At 49.9% G+C, this 22,832-nt stretch overlaps 1 protein-coding gene across 4 annotated transcripts in view; it reads right to left on the reverse strand.

The window, feature by feature from the left end:
- Window positions 1-22,832, reverse strand: part of LOC140196143 (traf2 and NCK-interacting protein kinase-like) — a 290,127-nt gene that overhangs the window by 138,721 nt on the left and 128,574 nt on the right. For all 4 annotated transcript variants that reach the window (XM_072254879.1, XM_072254878.1, XM_072254877.1 and 1 more), the window contains exons 5-12: window positions 22,313-22,423; window positions 17,837-17,927; window positions 11,878-12,008; window positions 7,468-7,522; window positions 5,957-6,035; window positions 3,776-3,951; window positions 2,967-3,033; window positions 2,239-2,443 (exon numbers count right to left, since the gene is read on the reverse strand). In XM_072254879.1, coding sequence (XP_072110980.1) covers window positions 2,239-2,443; window positions 2,967-3,033; window positions 3,776-3,951; window positions 5,957-6,035; window positions 7,468-7,522; window positions 11,878-12,008; window positions 17,837-17,927; window positions 22,313-22,423 — 915 coding nt within the window. The remainder of the gene's footprint in view (window positions 1-2,238; window positions 2,444-2,966; window positions 3,034-3,775; window positions 3,952-5,956; window positions 6,036-7,467; window positions 7,523-11,877; window positions 12,009-17,836; window positions 17,928-22,312; window positions 22,424-22,832) is intronic.

Genomic DNA, 22,832 nt, shown 5'->3' on the forward strand with positions numbered 1-22,832 from the left:
AATCTTGAGCAACACCCAACTATCTTGTGTTCAGTGTCGAAGGTTGTCGTAGGTTACAATGGGATATCGACAGGAACCAAGGGTTGGATAAGAAATGGCAGGCGTTTAACCCAGAAAAGTGCCAAGTGATTCACTTGGGAAGGTCAGATTTGAAGACAGAATACAAGCTGATTAGGAAGGTTTTAGCAGTGTGCAGAAACAGAGAGATTTTGAGGTGTGTGTCCATAGATTCCTCAAGGTTGCCGCACAAGTTGATAGAGGACTTAAGAAGGTGAATATTTTGTTGGCTTTCATTAGTCTGAGGGTTGGGTTCAAGAGCTAGAAGGTAATGTTGCAGCTCTATAAAGCTCTAGTTACACTACACATTGGACTATTGTGTTCAGTTCTGGTCACCTCATTACAGGAAGGATATGGAAGCTTTAGAGAGGGTGCAGAGGAGATACAAGGGAGATAATTTTAAGGTGATTGGAGGAATGTATGGGGGGGATGTCAGAGGTAGATTTCTTACACAGAGTGGTGGGTGCACGAATCGCCCTCTTGGGGTTGGTGGTAGAAACAGATACATTAGGGAGATGTAAGAGACCTTTAGCTAGGCACATGGATGAAAGGAGGGTTATGTGGGAGAGAAGGGCTAGATTGATCTTGGAGTCAGTCAAAAGGTGTGCTGAAGGCCCTGTACTGTGCTGCATAGTTTGTATGTTCTATGTTCACACACAAAATACTGGAGGAAATCAGCAAGTCGGGCAGCATCTATGGAGAGGAAGAAACAGTTGATGGCTTAGGCTGAGTCACTTAATCAGGACTGGAAGAGAAGGGGAAAGAAAGCAAAACAAGAACAGCCAGTGCAGTGGCCCACCCCAGAGGAGAAAGCCCAGACCCTGCTGCCAGCCCCACCTCAGGGGTGATGCCCTGACACTGGCTGCCCACCCTGAATCCCAAATCCCACTACCTACATCCTCCCACTCCAGAGGTGAGGTGCTGTGTCCCACTACCCACACCCTACCCCAGAGCTGATGTCCTGTGTCCCACTACCCACACCCTACCCCAGAGGTGACGTCCTGTGTCCCACTACCTACCACCCCACTCCGGGTGTGATGTCCTGGATCTGTTTCCCGTCCCACTCCGGGTGTGATGTCCCGGATCCGTTTGCCGTCCCACTCCGGGTGTGATGTCCCGGATCTGTTTCCCGTCCCACTCCGGGTGTGATGCCCCGGATCCGTTTCCTGTCCCACTCCGGGTGTGATGTCCCGGACCTGTTTCCCGTCCCACTCCGGGTGTGATGCCCCGGATCCGTTTCCCGTCCCACTCCGGGTGTGATGTCCCGGACCTGTTTCCCGTCCCACTCCGGGTGTGATGCCCCGGATCCGTTTCCCGTCCCACTCCGGGTGTGATGTCCCGGATCCGTTTCCCGTCCCACTCCGGGTGTGATGTCCCGGACCTGTTTCCCGTCCCACTCCGGGTGTGATGTCCCGGACCTGTTTCCCGTCCCACTCCGGGTGTGATGCCCTGGATCCGTTTCCCGTCCCACTCCGGGTGTGATGTCCCGGACCTGTTTCCCGTCCCACTCCGGGTGTGATGTCCCGGATCCGTTTCCCGTCCCACTCCGGGTGTGATGTCCCGGACCTGTTTCCCGTCCCAATCCGGGTGTGATGTCCCGGACCTGTTTCCCGTCCCAATCCGGGTGTGATGTCCCGGACCTGTTTCCCGTCCCAATCCGGGTGTGATGTCCCGGACCTGTTTCCCGTCCCACTCCGGGTGTGATGTCCCGGATCCGTTTCCCGTCCCACTCCGGGTGTGATGTCCCGGATCCGTTTCCCGTCCCACTCCGGGTGTGATGTCCCGGATCCGTTTCCCGTCCCACTCCGGGTGTGATGTCCCGGACCTGTTTCCCGTCCCACTCCGGGTGTGATGTCCCGGACCTGTTTCCCGTCCCACTCCGGGTGTGATGTCCCGGACCTGTTTCCCGTCCCACTCCGGGTGTGATGTCCCGGACCTGTTTCCCGTCCCACTCCGGGTGTGATGTCCCGGACCTGTTTCCCGTCCCACTCCGGGTGTGATGTCCCGGACCTGTTTCCCGTCCCACTCCGGGTGTGATGTCCCGGACCTGTTTCCCGTCCCAATCCGGGTGTGATGTCCCGGATCTGTTTCCCGTCCCACTCCGGGTGTGTTGCCCTGGACCTGTTTCCCGTCCCACTCTGTGTGTGATGTCCGGATCGTGCCGCCCGTTGCTTCCATTACCTCCTCCAGCCGCCGCCGCTGTTCCCGCTGCTCCTCGATCCGTTTCTGCCTCTCGGCCAGCAGCTGCCGTTTGTGCTCCTCGTTCTCCCGCTGCTGCTCCTGCTGTTGCTGCCGGCGCAGTGCCTCCGAGCGCTCCTTATTGGCCAACTGCAGACGCAGAAAGTCTCGCCGCAGAGTCGATTCGCCGGGCAGGTTCACAATGGAGCTGTCGGGTCAACCGGGGGAAACGGTTATTGTCCCAGGACTGGGTACAGAAACAATCTGTGCATGTGTGGAGGGGGCAAACTCATTGGGGGATTGAAGAAGGTGGAGGGGTTGAGGGAGGTGGATGGACGAGCTCATTGAGGGATTGAGGAAGGTGGAGGGGTGAGGGAGGTGGATGGATGAGCTCATTGAGGGATTGAGGAAGGTGGAGGGGTGAGGGAGGTGGATGGACGAGCTCATTGAGGGATTGAGAGAGGTGAGGGGGTGATGTAGGAGGATGGGACAAGCTCATTCAGGGATTGAGGAAGGTGGAGGGGTTGAGGGAAGTGGATGGACGAGCTCATTGAGGGATTGAGGAAAGTGGAGGGGTGAGGGAGGTGGATGGACGAGCTCATTGAGGGATTGAGGGAGGTGGAGGGGAGTGAGGGAGTTGAGGGCTTTGCTGAACCTATGTTACCAAATTCGGGTCAGTAGCAGAGGCTGCTGACTGCTCTTTCCTCCTGCTACCCACAACTGTACCTTACCTTGGCTCTCCAACGTCTCCTTCATCCTCCTCCTCTTCACTCCCGCTGTACTCATACTCCGTCTCATCTGAGGGAACAGAAAATCTGCACATTATCGGAGACAGGATAGGAGCGGCCTGGTCCGGACTGAAGCCTTTGACGCAGCGGAGCATTCTGACAGCCTGAGTCAGGGTCAAACTGAGGGGAAGGGGAAGGTCTGGCGGAGTCTGATTTTCATCAGGGTCATGGAAGGAGAGGTGGAGTGAGGAAATTCCGGAGCTTGAGATCCAGAGAGAGGGAGGAATGCCGCTGTTGGAGGGAATTCTGGAGCTCAGGATCCAGACAGAGGGAGGAAAGGCTGCCGCTGGAGGAAGTGATGGAATTGAGGGGTGTGGACAGAATCAGGAATGGAGAAGGTCGGGAGATCACAGACCTGTGGGCTTGACCGTCCCTCAGGGAGGAACAGAGGGGGCTGCAAAGAGCTGAGGAGGTAAAGGTAATGAGGGAGCCGGTAGGAATGAAGATGAAGTGGGTGCAAGGGTTGTGAGGGGGGATATGATTGAGGGAGTAGGGGTGATGGAGTGGACTGCTCCGGGCTGGTGTACACTCTGTGGGATGGTTGGACGGTTCAAAGAACACATTGGGACCGAGTTCCTGACGCACTCCTTTTGTGGGAGCTGGAACTGGAACGTAGTGCGCGGGTCAAAGAATGCCAGGACAGAGGAGGTGACTGATTGGTCGAGGGTCCCAGTGCCTCGGACACTCCTGCCTCCCTGCCCATCAACGGTCCCTCCCACTGGTAAAGGGCACCACCCCTCCGAAACACGTACCTTTCTCACCCCTCCGCTTCTTGGTCCTGTCAATATGGTCTTTGAGCTGGATACGGACCTGTCTCTCGTTGGGCTGGTCCCGGATGAAAGGGTGTTTCAGCAGCTGCTCAGTGGCAGGCCGCTGACTGTGGTTCTTCACCAGGCACCCCTCGATGAAAGACACAAACTTCTTGGACCTGCAGATGGATGAAAACCAGTGACAGGTAGCATGACACTTTACAGGCCATCGTGAGTTAATCCCCTCTCTGTCCATAAGGAACTTGTCACCATGTGAAGTTTCCTCCAGCTGCTCCTGGCTCCTCGCACAGTCCAAGGGTGTTCAGGTTAGGACTAGTAAGTTACGGGCATGCTCTGTTGGCACCGGAAACATGGTGATGTTTTCGGGCTGCCCTCAGCGCATCCTCGGACTGTGTTGCTTATTGGTAAAATAACACATTTCACTCTTTAGATTTACGTCTGAAATATAAAATGAATCTTTAACCTTTTCTGCCTTTAAGTCTGGAGGGAGGTGGGACGATCTCCAGTGCTGAGGTATTATGAGGCAATGGTCAGACCGCACTGAAGTATTGTGAGCGGTTTTTGGGCCCTTATCTAAGAGAAGATGTGCTGGCATTGGAGAGGGTCCAGAGGAGTTTCACAAAAATTATTTCGGGTATGAAAGAGGAGCGACTGATAGCTCTGGGCCTGTACTCACTGGAGTTTACAAGTATGAGGTGGGATCTTACTGAAACCAGGTGAATATTGAAAAGCCCAGGAAGAGCGAACATGAAGGGGATCTCAGGAGGCAGAAGTGAGCGTCGTCGCTATTACTGACGAGAAGGTAGCTGGGAAACAGTTGCGGTTCCCTTATCTAAGAAAGGGTGGGTGGTATTGGAGAGGGTCTTGAGGAGGTTTACAAGAATGATCCCGGGAATGAAAGAGTTAACATAACAGCAGCATTTGATGGCTCGGGGCCTGCACTCGCTGGAGCTTAGAGGAATGAGGGGGGCCTGGAATAACACCATCAAAACTAGAGGCAAGACACTCAAAGCACCAAGAGGTTGGGAGCTTGGCTCTCTCCTGACATCCTCGGCGGATCACCAGGTGAGGGTGGGAGTGGAGCTCGGTTCCCCCTGAGATCACCAGGTGAGGGTGAGAGCGGAGTTCGGCTCTCCCTGAGATCACCAGGTGAGGGTGGGAGTGGAGCTCGGTTCCCCCTGAGATCACCAGGTGAGGGTGGGAGTAGAGCTCGGCTCCCCTGAGTTCACCAGGTGAGGGTGGGAGTAGACCTCAGCTCCCTGAGATCACCAGGTGAGGGTGGGAGTAGAGCTCGGCTGCCCTGAGATCACCAGGTGAGGGTGGGAGTAGAGCTCGGCTTCCCGAGATCACCAGGTGAGGGCGAGAGCGGAGTTCGGCTCCCCCTGTGATCACCAGGTGAGGGTGGGAGTGGAGTTCGGCTCCCCGGTGGGAGTGGAGTTCGGCTCCCCGAGATCACCAGGTGAGGGTGGGAGTGGAGTTCGGCTCCCCGAGATCACCAGGTGAGGGTGGGAGTGGAGCTCGGTTCCCCCTGAGATCACCAGGTGAGGGTGGGAGTGGAGTTCGGCTCCCCGAGATCACCAGGTGAGGGTGGGAGCGGAGTTCGGCTCCCCCTGTGATCACCAGGTGAGGGTGGGAGCGGAGTTCGGCTCCCCGAGATCACCAGGTGAGGGTGGGAGCGGAGTTCGGCTCCCCGAGATCACCAGGTGAGGGTGGGAGCGGAGTTCGGCTCCCCGAGATCACCAGGTGAGGGTGGGAGCGGAGTTCGGCTCCCCGAGATCACCAGGTGAGGGTGGGAGCGGAGTTCGGCTCCCCGAGATCACCAGGTGAGGGTGGGAGCGGAGTTCGGCTCCCCGAGATCACCAGGTGAGGGTGGGAGCGGAGTTCGGCTCCCCGAGATCACCAGGTGAGGGTGGGAGCGGAGTTCGGCTCCCCGAGATCACCAGGTGAGGGTGGGAGCGGAGTTCGGCTCCCCGAGATCACCAGGTGAGGGTGGGAGCGGAGTTCGGCTCCCCGAGATCACCAGGTGAGGGTGGGAGCGGAGTTCGGCTCCCCGAGATCACCAGGTGAGGGTGAGAGCGGAGTTCGGCTCCCCGAGATCACCAGGTGGAGATTGAGGAACCTGGGCTCGCGGTGGGTGAACACAGCATGGACGACGATACTCACCACTTCTTGGACTTTAGCCGTGGCGGTGGGTTCCGGGGGATGAGGAACAGTGCTCTCATCGGGTGCATGTCACACAGAGCTGCGGGAGGGAGAATGTGGGTGGGGTGCGGGGAGCGAGGGCAAGGATGGGGGGGGAGGAAGAAAGCAGGGAGAGACGGAGAGGGTGAGAGGTAAGGAAGGGAGGATGGGAGCAAGTGAGGAGAGACAGAGGGGGGAACAGGAGGTCGGGAAGGGGGATGATACAGGGAATAAGGGAAAAAAGTAGGGAGAGAGGAAGGAAGGGAAGGAGGGAAGGAGGAAGAAAGCAAGAGCAGAGAAAGAGGAGGAAAGAAAGCAGGAAGGCAGGGGAAGGAAGGAGAGGTGGGAGAGAGAGAGAGTGGGGAGGGAGAGAGAGGGAGGACAGAGGTGAGACAGAGAGAGAGAGAGGAGGTGGAAGAGAAAGCGAGAGAGAGGGAGGAGGTGGGAGAGAGAGCAGGAGGTTGGGGGAAAGAGAGGGAGGAGGTGTTGGGGGAGACAGAAAGACAGGGGAGGTGAGGGAGAGAGAAGGTGAGGGGGAGAGAGAGATAGAGAGTGTGAGAACGAGAGTTCCTGGGAGAACATGTTGGTATCTCTGTAGTTATGCCTCAGCCCACTGCTGTCACCCTCCAAGGTGCACGCGGAATTATCCGAGGAGTATTGTGTTCAGCTGAGGTCACATTACTCTCTGGTATGAGGAGGGGAAGGGTGGGGCTACTGCACAGGATCGAAGTAAGCTGCAGAGAGTTGTAAACTTAGTCAGCTCCATCATGGGCACCAGCCACCATAGAATCCAAAAACTCTTCAAGCGGCAGTACCTTAAAAAGGTGTCCATCACTAAGGACCCCCATTACCCAGGACATGCCATCTTCTCATTGTTACCATCGGGGGAAGGTACAGAAGCCTGAAGGAACACCCTCAGAAACAGCTTCTTCCCCTCTGCCATCAGACTTCTAACTGGCCATCTATATGTACTTAATGTAATTCATAGTTTTGTCCTACTATGCTACCGCAAAGTTACTCAATTTCACAGCAGATGCCAGTGATTTTAAACCTGATTCTGAAGAGGTATTGAGAGAACAGACAGCCGGATGACTTCTTCCCCAGGGCAGAAATGGCTAACTTTAAGGTGAATGGAGGAAAGGCAGAGGTGGGTTTTTAACGCAGGTGCATGTGTGGGAAATGCAACCGGGGTGGTGGTGGAGACAGATACATCAGGGACATTTTAAAGACTCTTAAGACAGGCACGTGGTTGGAAGGAAAATGGAGCATATGGGCTGTGTAGGGGGGGGAAGGTGAGATTCATGGTGCAGTAGGTTAGCACTATACCGTGGGCTGACTGGCTCGCACTGTCCTGTACACCTCTATGTTCCGGATTTTCTCTGTGCTGTCTGTCTCTACGTGCCTCGGATGCTGCTGGGAGTCTTTCACTCTACCTGTGCTTCACCATATGTGCGGACATGACATTAAACTCGCTCCTGAGTTGGGAGACTTACGTGGGGCTCCTTCTGCCATCTCCATCGCAGTGATCCCCAGAGACCACAGGTCACTCTGTCAACAGAAAACCAGGAAAAGGTTAAAATCAGGTTCTCACAGAAAGCTTACCCATCCACGACTGGGTCACTAGGCACAGTGCAAACACCATCTATAAACTCACCAACGTCACAACTATTGTTGGCAGAATGTCAGATGGTGACAAGGATGTGTGCAGGAGTGAGAAGATCAGCTGGTTGAATGGTGTCACAACGACGACCTTGGACTCAACATCAGTAAGACCAAGAAGATGATTGTGGAAGTTGAGGGAACACACACCTGATCCTCCTCGAGGGATCAGAAGTGGAAAGGGTGAGCAATTTCAAGTTCCTGAGCACCAGCATCTCTGAGGATCTTTCCTGGGCCTAACGTATTGATGAAGAAGGTGCTATGTTTCATTAGGAGCTTGAAGAGACTTGGTATGTCACCAAAGACTCTCGTAGGTTTCTACAGATGTACCATGAAGAACAATCTGACAGGTTGCATCACTACCTGGTCTGGAGGGGCCACTGCACAGGATTGGAAAAAGCTGCAGAAGGTTGTAAACTCAGACATCATGGGCACTAGCCTTCCCCCCATCAGGGACAGCTTCAAAAGGCGATATCTCAAAGAAGTGGTATGCATCACGAAGGACCCCGAAGACCCAGGACTTGCTCTCTTCTCATTGCTACCATTGGAACAGGAGCCTGAGCACTCACACTCAACATTTCAGGAACAGCTTCTTTCCCTCCGCTATCAGATTTCTGAATGGACTATGAACCCACGTGTTATACCTCAATATTTCTCCTCTCTTTTTACGCTATTTATTTCGCATTTCATATATACTCTGTGGCCATTTTATGAGGTACCTCCTGTACTGAATAAAGTGGCTATTGAGTGTATGTTCAAAGTAAGTTTATTATAAAAGTACATACATGACACCATATAAACACCTGAGATTCATTTTCTTGTGGGCATACTCAATAAATTCATAATAGAATAACATCCATAATAGAATCAATGAAAGACCGCATCAACATGGCCATTCAACCAGTGTACAAAAGACAACAAACTGCGCAAATAGAAAAAGAAAGAATAATAATTAATAGGCAGGCAATAAATATCGAGAACATAAGATGAGGAATCCTTCAAAGTGAGTCTGTCAGTTGTGGAATAGAAAATAGAAAATAGGTGCAGGAGTAGGCCATTCGGCCCTTCGAGCCTGCACCGCCATTTATTATGATCATGGCTGATCATCCAACTCAGAACACCGCCCCAGCCTTCCCTCCATACCCCCTGACCCCCGTAGCCACAAGGGCCATATCTAACTCCCTCTTAAATATAGCCAATGAACTGGCCTCAACTGCTTCCTGTGGCAGAGAATTCCACAGATTCACAACTCTCTGTGTGAAGAAGTTTTTCCTAATCTCGGTCCTAAAAGGCTTCCCCTCTATCCTCAAACTGTGACCCCTTGTTCTGGACTTCCCCAACATCGGGAACAATCTTCCTGCATCTAGCCTGTCCAATCCCTTTAGGATCTTATACGTTTCAATCAGATCCCCCCTCAATCTTCTAAATTCCAACGAATACAAGCCCAGTTCATCCAGTCTTTCTTCATATGAAAGTCCTGCCATCCCAGGAATCAATCTGGTGAACCTTCTCTGTACTCCCTCTATGGCAAGGATGTCTTTCCTCAGATTAGGGGACCAAAACTGCACACAATACTCCAGGTGCGGTCTCACCAAGGCCTTGTACAACTGCAGTAGTACCTCCCTGCTCCTGTACTCGAATCCTCTCGCTATAAATGCCAGCATACCATTCGCCTTTTTCACCGCCTGCTGTACCTGCATGCCCACTTTCAATGACTGGTGTATAATGACACCCAGGTCTCGTTGCACCTCCCCTTTCTCTAATCGGCCACCATTCAGATAATAATCTGTTTTCCTATTTTTGCCACCAAAGTGGATAACTTCACATTTATCCACATTAATTTGCATCTGCCATGAATTTGCCCACTCACCCAACCTATCCAAGTCACCCTGCATCCTCTTAGCATCCTCCTCACAGCTAACATTGCCACCCAGCTTCGTGTCATCCGCAAACTTGGAGATGCTGCATTTAATTCCCTCATCCAAGTCATTAATATATATTGTAAACAACTGGGGTCCCAGCACTGAGCCTTGCGGTACCCCACTAGTCACCGCCTGCCATTCTGAAAAGGTCCCGTTTATTCCCACTCTTTGCTTCCTGTCTGCTAACCAATTCTCCATCCACACCAATACCTTACCCCCAATACCGTGTGCTTTAAGTTTGCACACTAATCTCCTGTGTGGGACCTTGTCAAAAGCCTTCTGAAAATCCAAATATACCACATCCACTGGTTCTCCCCTATCCACTCTACTAGTTACATCCTCAAAAAATTCTATGAGATTCGTCAGACATGATTTTCCTTTCACAAATCCATGCTGACTTTGTCCAATGATTTCACCACTTTCCAAATGTGCTGTTATCACATCCTTGATAACTGACTCCAGCAGTTTCCCCACCACCGACGTTAGGCTAACCGGTCTATAATTCCCCGGAAGTGGAGTTACATTAGCCACCCTCCAATCCTCAGGAACTAGTCCAGAATCTAATATTTCAATGATGGGCCTGGTGAAGTTGAATGAAGTTAAACAGCCTACTCCCATTGACCTGCACCGGGACCATATCCCTCCATACCCCTACTATCCATGTACTTATCCAAAATTCACTTAAACATTACCCTCTTTGGTTCAAGAGCCTGATGGTTGAGGGGTAATAACTGTTCCTAAACCTGGTGGTGTGAGTCCTGAGGCTCCTGTACCTTCTTCCCACAGGCAGCAGTGAGAAGAGAGCATGTCCTGGACGGTGGTGTGAGTCCCTGACGATGGACACTGCTTTCCTGCAACAGTGCTATATGTAGATGTGCTCAATGGTGGGGAGGACTTTATCAGTGATGTACTGAGCTGCACCCAGAACTTTCTGTAAGATTTTCCATTCAAGGGCCTTGGTGTTTCCACACTGGTCAATTTACTCTTCACTACACATCTATAGAAGTTTGTCAAAGTTTTAGATGTCACGCCGAGTCTTCACAAATGTCTAAGGAAGTAGAGGCACTGTTGTGCTCTCTTCATAATGGCACTCACATGATGGCCCAGGACAGGCCCTCTGAAATGATCACATTGAGGAATTTAAAGTTGCTCTCCTTCTCCATCCCTGACAATCTGATGAGGACCGGCTTACGGACCTCTGGTTTTCCCCTCCAGAAGTCAATAATCAGCTCCTTGGTCTTGTATTCTTTTTAGCCACCGTGTTTGTGGCCACCTGCCTCTGCAGCCCATCCACTTCAAGTTTTGACATGTTGTGCATCCAAAAATGCTCTTCTGAACACCACTGTTATAACATATTACTGTGTCCTTCCTGTCAGCTTGAACAAATCTGGCCATTCTCCTCTGACCTCTCTCATTAACAAGGCATTTTTACCCACAGAACTGATGCTCACTACATGTTTTTTTTTGTTTCTCGCACCATTCTCTGTAAACTCTAGAGACTGTTGTGTGTGAAAATCCCAGGAAATCAGCATGTTCTGAGATACTCAAACCACCCTGTCTGGCACTAACCACCATTCCACACTCAAAGTCACTTAGATCCCATTTCTTCCCCATTCTGATGTTTAGTCTAAACAACAACTGAACCTCTTGACCATGTCTGCATGCTTTTATGCACTGAGTTGCTGCCACAGGATCTGTTGATTAGATATTTGCACTAACAAGCAGGCGTATAGTTGTACCTAATAAAGTGGCCACTTATGGTAATTTATAGTATATTTTACATATTGCAATGCGCTGCTGCTGCAAAACAACAAAATTTCATCATGTATGTTGCTGCCAAGCTGTATCGTCCCTAGTGCCCTTCCCTTGGACGACATTGGTGTTGTGGAGAGGGGAGACTTGCAGCATGGGCAACTGCCGGTCTTCCATACAACCTTGCCCAGGCCTGCGCCCTGGAGAGTGAAGACTTTCCAGGCGCAGATCCATGGTCTTGCAAGACTAACGGATGCCTTAAAATGTTGGTGATATTAAACCTGATTCTGATTCAGTGTAAAAGTTCCACTCTCGAGTGTCTTCCCATAATGCAACACTCACACTCAACTCCACTTGTCGTTCTTCAGCCCACTTGCCAAGCTGATTAAAACCCTCCCGTGGATCATGATAATCCAACACTGTCAACTGCACTCCCCAGCTGAAGTCTGCAAACATTGCTGTAAGGTCTGACGAAATGCATTGGGAAGAGTGGTGGTGGGGTGGGTGGGGGGGGGGGTTGGTTATGCGCGGAATGGATAATCTGGGCACTACCACCTATTCTCTGCTCACCTTGAAGTCGTAAGTGGCGTCTGGGTTCTCATCACACGCGATCACCTCCGGCGCCATCCAGTACGGCGTCCCGATGAAGGTGTTCCTCCTCCCCACCGTGCGATCCAGTTGCGCGCTCACTCCGAAGTCAACTGCAGTGAGGCCAGAGCACAGAGAACTGGGGCGTCAGTTCGGGAGCCTGTGGAAGGATACACCATGGAAAGGTGCCCTAACAACCCTGCCTGGATTCAGAAAACCCTCCTCTAGCATCTCCTGGAACCTCCAGGTACCGAGCATGAATCCTGGGAAAGAAACCAGAGCAACAGCAAAACCGGTGGAATTTCGGATGTCTGATTGGCTGGTGTGCATTGTGCAGTTCAGCAAGGAGGATTGTGATTGGTTGAGGGGGAACAAGTCAGCATGCAACGGTTATGTCGGGCGAACAATGATGGAGTTACAGGGAGAAATTGACAGTCACCTGGCTGATATAGCGGGGACATTTAAGATATCATAGATAAGCAACGCACTCAAAATTCTGGAGGAACCCAGCAGACCTGGCAGCATCTACGGTAAAGTGTTAACAGTCAACATCTCAGCCTGAGATCCTTCATCAGGACCGGAAAGAAAGAGGAGAAGTCAGAATAAGATGGTGGGGGGAGGGGAGGAAAAGTACAGGCGGCAGGTGATTGGTGAAACCGGGAGAGGAGGAGGGGTGGAGTAAAGAACTGGGAAGTCGATTGGCGGAAGAGATAAAGGGTAGAGCAGGAGGAATCTGGTAGGAGAGGGGAGAAGACTATGGAAGAAAGGGAACGGGAGTGAGGGGGTGGGGGAGCACCAGATGGAGGTGATGGGCAGGTTAGGGGATAAGGTGTGAGAGTAAAGTAGGAATAGGGAGCAATTCCAAATTCCTGAAGACCAAACCTGGGTGCGACATATTGATGCAGTTATAAAGAAGGCAAGACAGTGGCTATATCTCATTAGGAGTCAGAGGAGATTTGGTTTGTCTACAAATGTGCCCAGGAGAGCACTCTGACTGTTGCATCACTGTATGGGGAGGCTACTGCACAAGATTGAAGTAAGTTGCAAGAACTTGAAAAACGAGGGTATGAGCCTTCGTAGTATCCAGGGCATCTTCAAGGAGCAATGCCTTAGGAAGGCGGTGTCCATCACTAAGGACCCCCACCACAAAGGACATGCCCTCTTCACACTGTTACCATTGGGTAGGAGGTACAGAAGCCTGAAGGCACACACTCAGCGATTCAGGAACAGCTTCTTCCCCTCTGCCATCCGATTCCTAAATGGACATTGAACCCATGAACACCACTTCACTACTTTTTTATTTCCGTTTATTTTTGCACTACGTATTTTAACAACTATTTAATAGACATATACTGCTAATACTTAATGTAACTCAGCTTTTCTCTCTATATTTATTTATACTGCCGCCATTAAGTTAACAAATTTCACAACGTATGACAGTGATATTCAGTCTGACTCTGATTGGCAATCGTGAAGGGGGGGTACAATTACCAGAAGTTCAAGAATCAATGTTCACGTCATTAGCTTGGAGGCTACCCAGACAGAATACAAGGTGTTGTTCCTCCAACGTGAGTGTGGCCTCATCGCAACAGTAGAGATATCGAACGGGAATGGGAAGTGGAAATAAAATGGGTGGCCACTGGGAGATCCCGCTTTTCCTGGCAGTCAGAGTGTAGGTGCTCGGTGAAGCAGTCTCCCGATCTACGTCGAGCCTCACCGATATATGGAAGGCCATACTGGGAGCACTGGACAAAGTATATGACCCCAACGGACTCACAGGTGAAGAGTCACCTCACCTCTAAGGACTGTTTGGGGCCCTGAATGGTAGTGAGGGAGGAGGTGTAGGGGCAGGTGTAGCACTTGTTCTGCTCGCAAGGATAAGTGCCAGGAAAGAGATCAGTTGGGAGGGATGAGGGAGTCACGTAGGAAACGATCCCTGTGGAAAGCGGAAAGTGAGGGTAAGGGAAGGATAGTTTCCACCCTGCACTTGAAGGCAAAGTATACAGTAGGATTCTTAGCAGTGGGAAGCTCATTCAGAAAGTCAAGAGGTACAGGATTCAGGGAAACTTGGCTGTGTGGATTCAGAATTGGCTCACCTACAGAAGGCAAGGAGGTAGAAGAAAGACCATATTCTGCCTGAAGGTCAGAGACCAGTGGTGTTCCACAGGGGTCTGCTCTTGGACCCCAGCTCTTGTGATTATTATCAATGACTTGGATGAGGAAGTAGAAGTTAGTACAAACTTTCTGACAAAGTTTGTGGACAATACAAAGAAAGGTGGAGGGGCAGCAGAGGGGCTCCAGAGGACTTAAACACATTAGAGGTGGCAGTTGGAATAATGTCGAGAGGTACATGGTCACGCACTTTGGTAAAGGAATAAGAGCGTAGACTATTTTCTAAACAGGAAGAAAGTTCAAAAATCCGAAGTGTAAAGGGATTTGGGAGTCCTTGTGCAAGATTCCCTGAAGGTTATGGAGAGGCAAAAGAATGGGGTTGAGAGGGAAATGGATCAGCCATTTCTAGTGGAGCAGACTCGAAGGGCCAAATGGCCTAGCCCTGTTCCTATGTCTCATGGGCTAACGGCCTAGCAAATTTGTAGATGGCACTAAGGTTGATTGTGTGGATCGTGTAGAGGGTTACAACGGGACATTAACAGGATACAGAGCTGGGCTAAAAGTGGCAGATGAGTTCAGTCCAGAAAAATGTGAGTGATTCACTGTGAACGGTCAATCTTTCAGGCACAGTACGTGGTTGATGGCAGATTCTTAGCAGTCTGGATGAAGAGAGATCTTGGGCTGCACGGCCATAAATTTGTTGCAAGCTGATACGGTGTGTTGGCCTTCATTAGTCGGGGGGTTGAGTTCAAGAGCCGTGAGGTAATGTTGAAGCTCTAAAAACCCTGGTTAGACTACACTTGGAATATTGTGTTCAGTTCTGGTAGCCACATTCCGGGAACAATGTGGATGCTTTAGAGAGGGTGCAGAGGAGATTTACCAGGATGCTGCCTGGATTAAAGATCACATCTTATGAGGATAGGTTGAGTGATCTCAGGCTTTTCTCTTTGGAGCAAAGGCGGATGAGAGGTGGTTTGATAGAGGTGTATAAGATAATAACAGTCATAGATAGAGTCAACAGCCAGAGACTCTTTTCTTAGTGTGGAAATGGTTCAATCGAGGGGGCATAATTTTAAGGTGATTTGGGGGGATATCAGATGTAGTTTTTTTTTTCCACATGCAGAGTGATGGATGCGTGAAACACACTACCAGAAGTGCTTGTAGTGGCAGATACCTTAGGGACATTAAGAGACTCTTAGATATGCACATGGATGATAGAAAAGTGGAGGGTAACGTGGGAGGGAATGGTTAGATTGATCTAAGAGTAGAGTAAAATGTCAGCCCACATCATGGGCTGAAAGGCCTGTACTGTTCTGTGATGTTCTATGTATTCCAGGTTTGAACGGCTTGTCATATGAAGAGCGTCTGGTAACTCTGGGCCTGTATTCACTGGATTTAGAAGACTGAGGGGGTGAACTATCAAATGGTGAAATTTATTGATAGAGTGGATGTGGAGAGAATGTTTCCTATGAGGGAAGAGTCTAAGACCGAAGGACACAGCTTCAGAATAGAGGAACGTCCTTTTAGAATGGAGATGAAAAGAATTTCTTTAACCAGAGAGTGGTGAATCTGTGGAATTCTTTGGCACAGGCAGTTGTGGAGGCCAAGTCTTTATGCATGAAGGGATATGGGGAGAAGGCAGGAGATTGGGGCTGAGAGGAAGAATGGATCAGTCATGATGAAATGGCAGAGCAGACTCGATGGGCCAAATAGCCTAATTATTCTCGGCTATCTTATGGCCTCATGGCAACATGTGGGTGCAGAGATGATAGCTATCTTCACATCTCAGTGGAGGGGGTAGAGATGTGAAGCGACAGCAGACCCAAGCTAGGGCAGGAGCAACAGTGCTGAGAGGCCAGAGGAACACCCTTCTCCTGGAACCTATCTCAACACTGGAGGCCAAAACTCAGCACATGGGAGACACTTGCTCACTGAAGATGTAAGGGTAAGTCATAAGAACAGCAGGTAAGGGAGAACGAGGAATTGCTTTTAAGATTTGAAATTGATGGATATTTGATGGGTAAGAGTGAGGTGGTGCAGAGCCAAAGGTGCTGTAGCATGGCCACATCCCTCCCTACGTTCCACCAGAAATCCATTGATTTAATCCCAGCCTAATCACGGGACAATTTATAGTGACCAATTAACCTACTGACCCACCTGTACATTATTGGAAGCTGGAGGAAACCCAGGCGACCACGGGGGAAACGTACCGAATTGAACTCCGATCTCTGATGCCCCAAGCTGTAAAAGCATCACACTTATTGCTATGCTGCAGTGGTGCCACAAACTGACAGCATCTACAGGGGTGACGCCTCAGGAAGGCAACATCCGTCATCAAGGGTCTCTGCCATCTGAGTCATGCCAACTTTTCACGGCTACCATCCAGCAGGAGCACCAGAAGCCTGAAGTCCTCACCACCAGCTTCGAGAACAACTATGGGCGGTACTGTAATGCAGCGGTTAGCAGAGCACCTTACAGCACCAGCAGACGCAATTGCATTCTGAGGAAGGCTCTGGACCCGAAACATCGACTCTTTGTTCCCTTCCACAGATGCTGAGTTTCTCCAGTGTTTTGTTGGTGTTGCTCTGGATTTGTACCATTTGCAGAACCTGATGATTTAAGGTGGGCCGGTTGGCTCAAGAAATGAACAGTTAAAGGGAAGTAGCCAGTCTTGAACCTGTGGTGTGGGACCTCAGCATTCTGTACCTGCCACCTGATGGTAGCAGTGAGATGGCCTGGTCAGGGTGGTGGGCATCCATGATCATCAATGTTGCCTTTCTGAGGCAGCCCCTCCTGCAGATATTACAGATGGGGGGAGGGATATGCCCACAATATATTGGGCAGAGTCCACCGCTCTCTTCAGGCTGCTGAACCTCCTGCCCAACGGTATCCACAAAAGGACGGCATGGCCTGGATGGTGGAGATCATTGATGATGGATGGTGCCTCCTTGACGCAGTGCCATCGCCGAAGTCGTGCCCTCTTCTCATTGCTGCCAAGGAGGAGGAGGAGGAACCTGAAGACACACACTCAACACTTCAGGAACAGCTTCTTCCCGTCTGCGTTCAGATTTCTGAGAGGGCAATGACCCCACCTACACTGTCACTGTTTTCTCTTTTGCTCTTTTCTTCACTGTTAATTTAAATATATAAAAGGGAGGTGTAGGGCACTCCTTCCCTCCACCAGCCTGAAGGTCACCCCTAGGCAAGGAGCAGCACCTGCTTTTCCCCGGCGCCCTCACCTCAGTCAGGGTCACGTGAAGTTGGTCGTATGGGCAGCTGGTGCAGATCACATGTCCTGGCTGTGTGACCACTGACACCAGGCAGACAATCTCTGAAGGGTATTGATAATGTCTGGGGTCACCCATCCTTTAAAGAAGGCAAACAACTTCTGTGAGAAAATTTGCTAAGAACAATCATGGTCATGGAAAGACCACGATCACCCATGTCATACAACACAGCACACAAAGATGATGATGATGATGATGATATATGCCTTATTGTAATTTAAATACATATTGCAATGTACCACTGCTGCAAAACAACACATTTCTCAACATATGCCAGCGATGTTAAACCTGATTCTGATGTGAGATGTTGAGCATTGTAGAGCTGTGTCTTTCTTCCCATTCTCCCCACACCATCTACCACGTCAGCAAACCATTTTACATCATATAGCTCGATGATAGTGAATCCAATTCTGATTGTGATCACCACAGCCAACTCAGGGACACCTTTGGTTGGAGCGCTCAAATGTCCAGCTCCACAACAGGAGGCCAACAGCTCTCGCCAGCAAACAGCAGAAGCGTAGAATCATCAAACACACACTCACCCAGCTTCACTTCAGCATTCTCCGTCAGCAGGACGTTCTGGCCCTTGATGTCCCGGTGGATAACCTTGTGCTGGTGAAGGTGAGTCAGCCCCTGGAATGGTGGGAAAGAAGGGTCAGACGTTATTCCGTAGCAGACTCACAGGTCAGGGGAGCAGTGATGGAAATGGAAACTGCGGAGAGCTGTCTTGGGTCCCTTATCTAACAAAGGATGTGCTGGCACTGGAGAAGCTCCAGAGGAGTGTCATGAGGAAGATCCTAGAAATAAAAGGGTTAATGTATGAGGGACTAAGGAGCTGGTGGTAGACCTGAGGAGAGCTAAGGTACCGGTGACCCCTGTTTCCATCCAGGGGGTCAGTGTGGACATGGTGGAGGATTACAAATACCTGGGAATACGAATTGACAATAAACTAGACTGGTCAAAGAACACTGAGGCTGTCTACAAGAAGGGTCAGAGCCGTCTCTATTTCCTGAGGAGACTGAGGTCCTTTAACATCTGCCGGACGATGCTGAGGATGTTTTATGAGTCTGTGGTGGCCAGTGCGATCATGTTTGCTGTTGTGTGCTGGGGCAGCAGGCTGAGGGTAGCAGACACCAAAAGAATCAACAAACTCATTCGTAAGGCCAGTGATGTTGTGGGGATGGAACTGGACTCTCGCACGGTGGTGGCTGAAAAGAGGATGCTGCCCAAGTTGCATGCCATCTTGGACAATGTCTCCCATCCACTACATAATGTACTGGGTGGGCACAGGAGTACATTCAGCCAGAGACTCATTCCACCGAGATGCAGCACAGAGCGTCATAGGAAGTCATTCCTGCCTGTGGCCATCAAACTTTACAACTCTTCCCTTGGAGGGTCAGACACCCTGAGCCAATAGGCTGGTCCTGGACTTATTTCATAATTTACTGGCATAATTTACATATTACTATTTAACTGTTTATTACTATTTCTCTATTACTATTTATTATTTATGGTGCAACTGTAATGAAAACCAATTTCCCCCAGTATCAATAAAGTATGACTATGACTATGATGGCTCAAGGCCTGTTCTCACTAGAGTTTAGAAGAATGAGGGGGGACCTCATTGAAACCTATCCAATATTGAAAGGCCTGCAAGAGTGGATGTGGAGAGGATATTTCCTATAAAAGGAGCATCTAAGACCAGGGAGAACAACCTCTGAATATAGGAACATCCATTTAGAACAGAGATGAGGAGGAGTTTCTTTCTCCAGAGGGTGGTGAGTCTGTGGAATTCTTTGACACAAATAGCTGTGGAGGCCAAGTCGTTGGGTATATTTAAAGCAGAGGTTGATAGGTTCTTGATTAGTCATGTCATCAAAGGTTACAAAGGCAGTAGAGTGTGGTTGAGATGGATAACAAATCAGCCAAGTGGAATGGCAGAGTAGATTCAATGGACCAAATGGCCTTATTCTACTTTATGTCTTTGGTCTTACATCGTGCACTAGGCAGAGCCAAATACCACAAAGATCGTCAAACTAATGCTGATATCCAGGGACAGATATGAGGAAAGGGGACCAAAATCCAGACTAATTCTGCTCCTATGTCCCGTGGAGTCTCTGTCAGAGATCAAACGACAGCAAGCACGTTTTCCCAGTGTGGAAATGGCTAGTATCAGGGGACAGATATTTAAGGTGATTGGAGGAAAGTGCAGGGGTGATGTTATTGGTAAGTTCTTTTACACAGAGAGTGGTGGGTGTGTGGAGTATGCCGCTGGGGTTGTGGTAGTGGTGAATATTTATTTTATTCAGAGATACAGTACAGTAACAGGCTCTTCCAGCTCAATGAGCCCGTGACGTGCCACCCCATTACACCAATGTGACCAATTAAAGTACTAACCTGTACGTCTTGGGAAAGTCGAGAGAAACCTGTGGAAACCCACATGGTCACAGGGAGAACTTAAAGGCAGTGATGGGGATTGAACCCAGGTCGCTGGTGCTGTAAAGTGTTATGCTAACCGCTATGCTACTAGGGAATTTAAGAGAGTCTTTGATATTTATCAACATTTGACTGTACATATATACAACCAAATGAAACAATGTTCCTCTGGACCACAGTGCACCCATAAAACATATATCACTCACCGCACATAAAACAAAATATTACCATTAATTAGTTAATAAAATATAATTCAAAAATACATGTAGTGCACAGCACAGGCAAACAGTAAACAGCTCACTGTCGTAATGACGAGACCTCAGTGGTGGCAGGGTATTCATTAGTCTCACAGTCTGAGGGAAGAAGCTGTTACCCAGTCTGACTGTCCTAGTCCTGATGCTCCTGTACCTCCTTCCTGATGGTAGTGGGTCAAAGAGATTGTGAGATGGGTGGTAGGGATCCTCAACAATGCCTTGGGCCCTTTGTCTATGTGTCACAAATAGTTGGGAGGTAGACCCTGTGATCTACTCAGTGATTTTTACTGTCCTCTGTAGACTCTGATGGCCTGATGCCTTGCAGCTTCCGTACCACACGACAATGCAGCCAGATAGGGCAGCCTCAGTGGTGCTTCGGGAGGAAGTCATTAGAATGGGGGTGGGGAGCATTACATGCCACATCGTCCTCAGAAAGCATAGCCGCAGCTGGACCTTCTTGACCAGTGAGGAGGTGTTATAGGACATAGGAACATAGGACATTACAGCACAGTCCAGGCCCTTTCGCCAATGATGTTGTGCCGACCTTTTAACCTAGTCTAAGATCAATCTCACTTTCCCCCCTACATAATACAACATTTTTCTATCATCCATGTTCCTATCTGTGTCTCTTAAATGTTTCTAATGTATCTGCCTCCACCACCAGTCCTGGAAGTGCATTCCAGACACTCGCCACTTTTCACAAAAAAAAGTGACATCCCCGCTATAATTTGCTCCACTCGCCTTAAAATTAAATCCCCCTGAATTAGCCGTTACCATCCAGAGGAGAAGTCTCCTGCTGTCCCGCGAAAAGCGTGGGTTTTTCTGGGCGCTGCAGTTTCCAGTCACAGTCCAATGACATACGGTTAGTCAGTTAATTGATCATTGTAAATTTCCCGTGATTATTTAGGGTTAAATCGGGGAATTGCTGGGGGCACGGCTTGAAGAGGCGGAAAGGCCTGTTCCACGCTGTGTTCCAAAAAATAACTAACAGTGGGGTACGAGCTATAAAGGGTAAGGAACTGCTCAGGCATTGGCTGCAGGTTAGGGTCCAGGTTAGATCATGATAGGAAAATGGAGGGCTACGTGGGAGGGAAGATTGATCTTGGAGTAGGTTAAAGGGTCAGCACAACATCGTGGGCCGAAGAGCCTCTACTGTGATGTAATGTTCTATGTTCTACAGCTGGGTAAAAGAGAGAGGTTACTATTCTGCCTTCAGGGAAGAGGAGGCGGTGAGGTTTGGGAGTGGATTCTGGAGCTCGGGGTGAAGTCAGCCAAAGGTGAACCCTGGCTGGCAGTAATGCTGGAAATGGGCTGGAGTGACGGAGAAGGAACGAGATCCCAAGAGGCTATTGGGCCAGAGGTAATCACGGAGACGGGGTGAGGCAGGAGTCACATTGCTCCGAGTACAGGCAGCCAGTGAGGGTGTGGTAACAGGTGTGCTACCTGCATTGCCCTTGCTCTCACCCACAGGGATCAGGCCTGTCAGATTAGTCAGCATCAGAGTACAGGCAGCCAGTGATGGTGTGCCCCTGCATTGCCCCTGCTCTCACCCACAGGGATCATTGTACTGAAGACTAATTAGGCCTGGCTGAGGGCAGGTTTCCTGCAGGCTTTAAGGAATTGGGGAGTGCTGCAAACACAGAGCCTTTACCCTCCCTTCTAACCAACAATCTCTTTGATCCCGTACCATCAGGCAGGAGGTACCATAGCATTAGGACAAGAATTGTTAGAAAGGGAATCAGCTTCTTCCCCCAGGACGTGAGACTTCTGAACTCCCTGTGTTATACTGTTTACTTCTTAACTTGCAACATATATGCACCTTATTATGTATTCATTTATTTGTGGTAAATTACTTTTGGGGTGATGAGATGTAAGGTGCTCTTTCCCTCTACTGGGCAAAGTATAGCACTTGATCCCCTGAGCACCCACTTAGCCCCCGATCAGGGTCACAGGAAGCCATGGGAGCAGGTGGTGGATGGTCATATGAGCAGCAGGTGCAGATCACAAGCCCTGGTTATGTGACCACCGACACCAGGCAGACAATCTCTGAAGATTATTGATTATGGCTGGGGTTACCCGTCTTGTAAAGACACTGGCCAGAAGACGGCAAACAACTTCCGTGGGAAAATTTGCCAAGAACAATCATGGTCATGGAAAGACCACGACCACCCGTCACACGACACAGCACATAGTGATGATGATGAATATTACATCATGTCTTATATGTGTCCTGTTCTGCACCTTGGTCTGGAGGAACGTTGTTTTGTTTGGCGGTATTCGTGCGTACGGATGAATGACCATAAACTGGACTTGAACTTGAATACATACTCGTAAAATCTCGCGGCAAATGTAGGCGATCCACTCCTCCTTCAGCGTGTTTCCCTTGGTGTTTTTGATCAGGTCTGTCACCGAGCCAGCGCCACAGAACTCCATCACCAGCTGGAAAACACAGGCACGCGGTGAGTATGTCACCAGATTTCTACAGCCATACGGTGGGGAGCATTCTGACTAGTTACGTCACCGTCTGGTCTGGGGAGGCCAATGCACAGGATCGGAAAGAGCTGCAGAGAGCTGTGAACTCAGCCAGCTCCAGCCTCCCCAGCATCGAGGACTCCCTCAAAAGGCAAAACCTCAAGACGGTGGTATGCATCACTCAGGAGCCTGAAGACACAGAAACATTTTAGAAACAGCTTCTTCTCCTCTTCAATCAGATTTCTGAATGGACAACGGACCCACGGACACTACCTCAATATCTTGTTCTCTTTTTGCCTTGCTTTTATATACAGTTTGCTTTATATATTACAATGTACTGCTGCCGCAAAACAACAAATTTCACAACATACACTCA

The sequence above is a fragment of the Mobula birostris genome, chromosome 4 (assembly GCF_030028105.1).
Source record: "Mobula birostris isolate sMobBir1 chromosome 4, sMobBir1.hap1, whole genome shotgun sequence".
Classification (NCBI taxonomy): Eukaryota; Metazoa; Chordata; class Chondrichthyes; order Myliobatiformes; family Myliobatidae; genus Mobula; species Mobula birostris.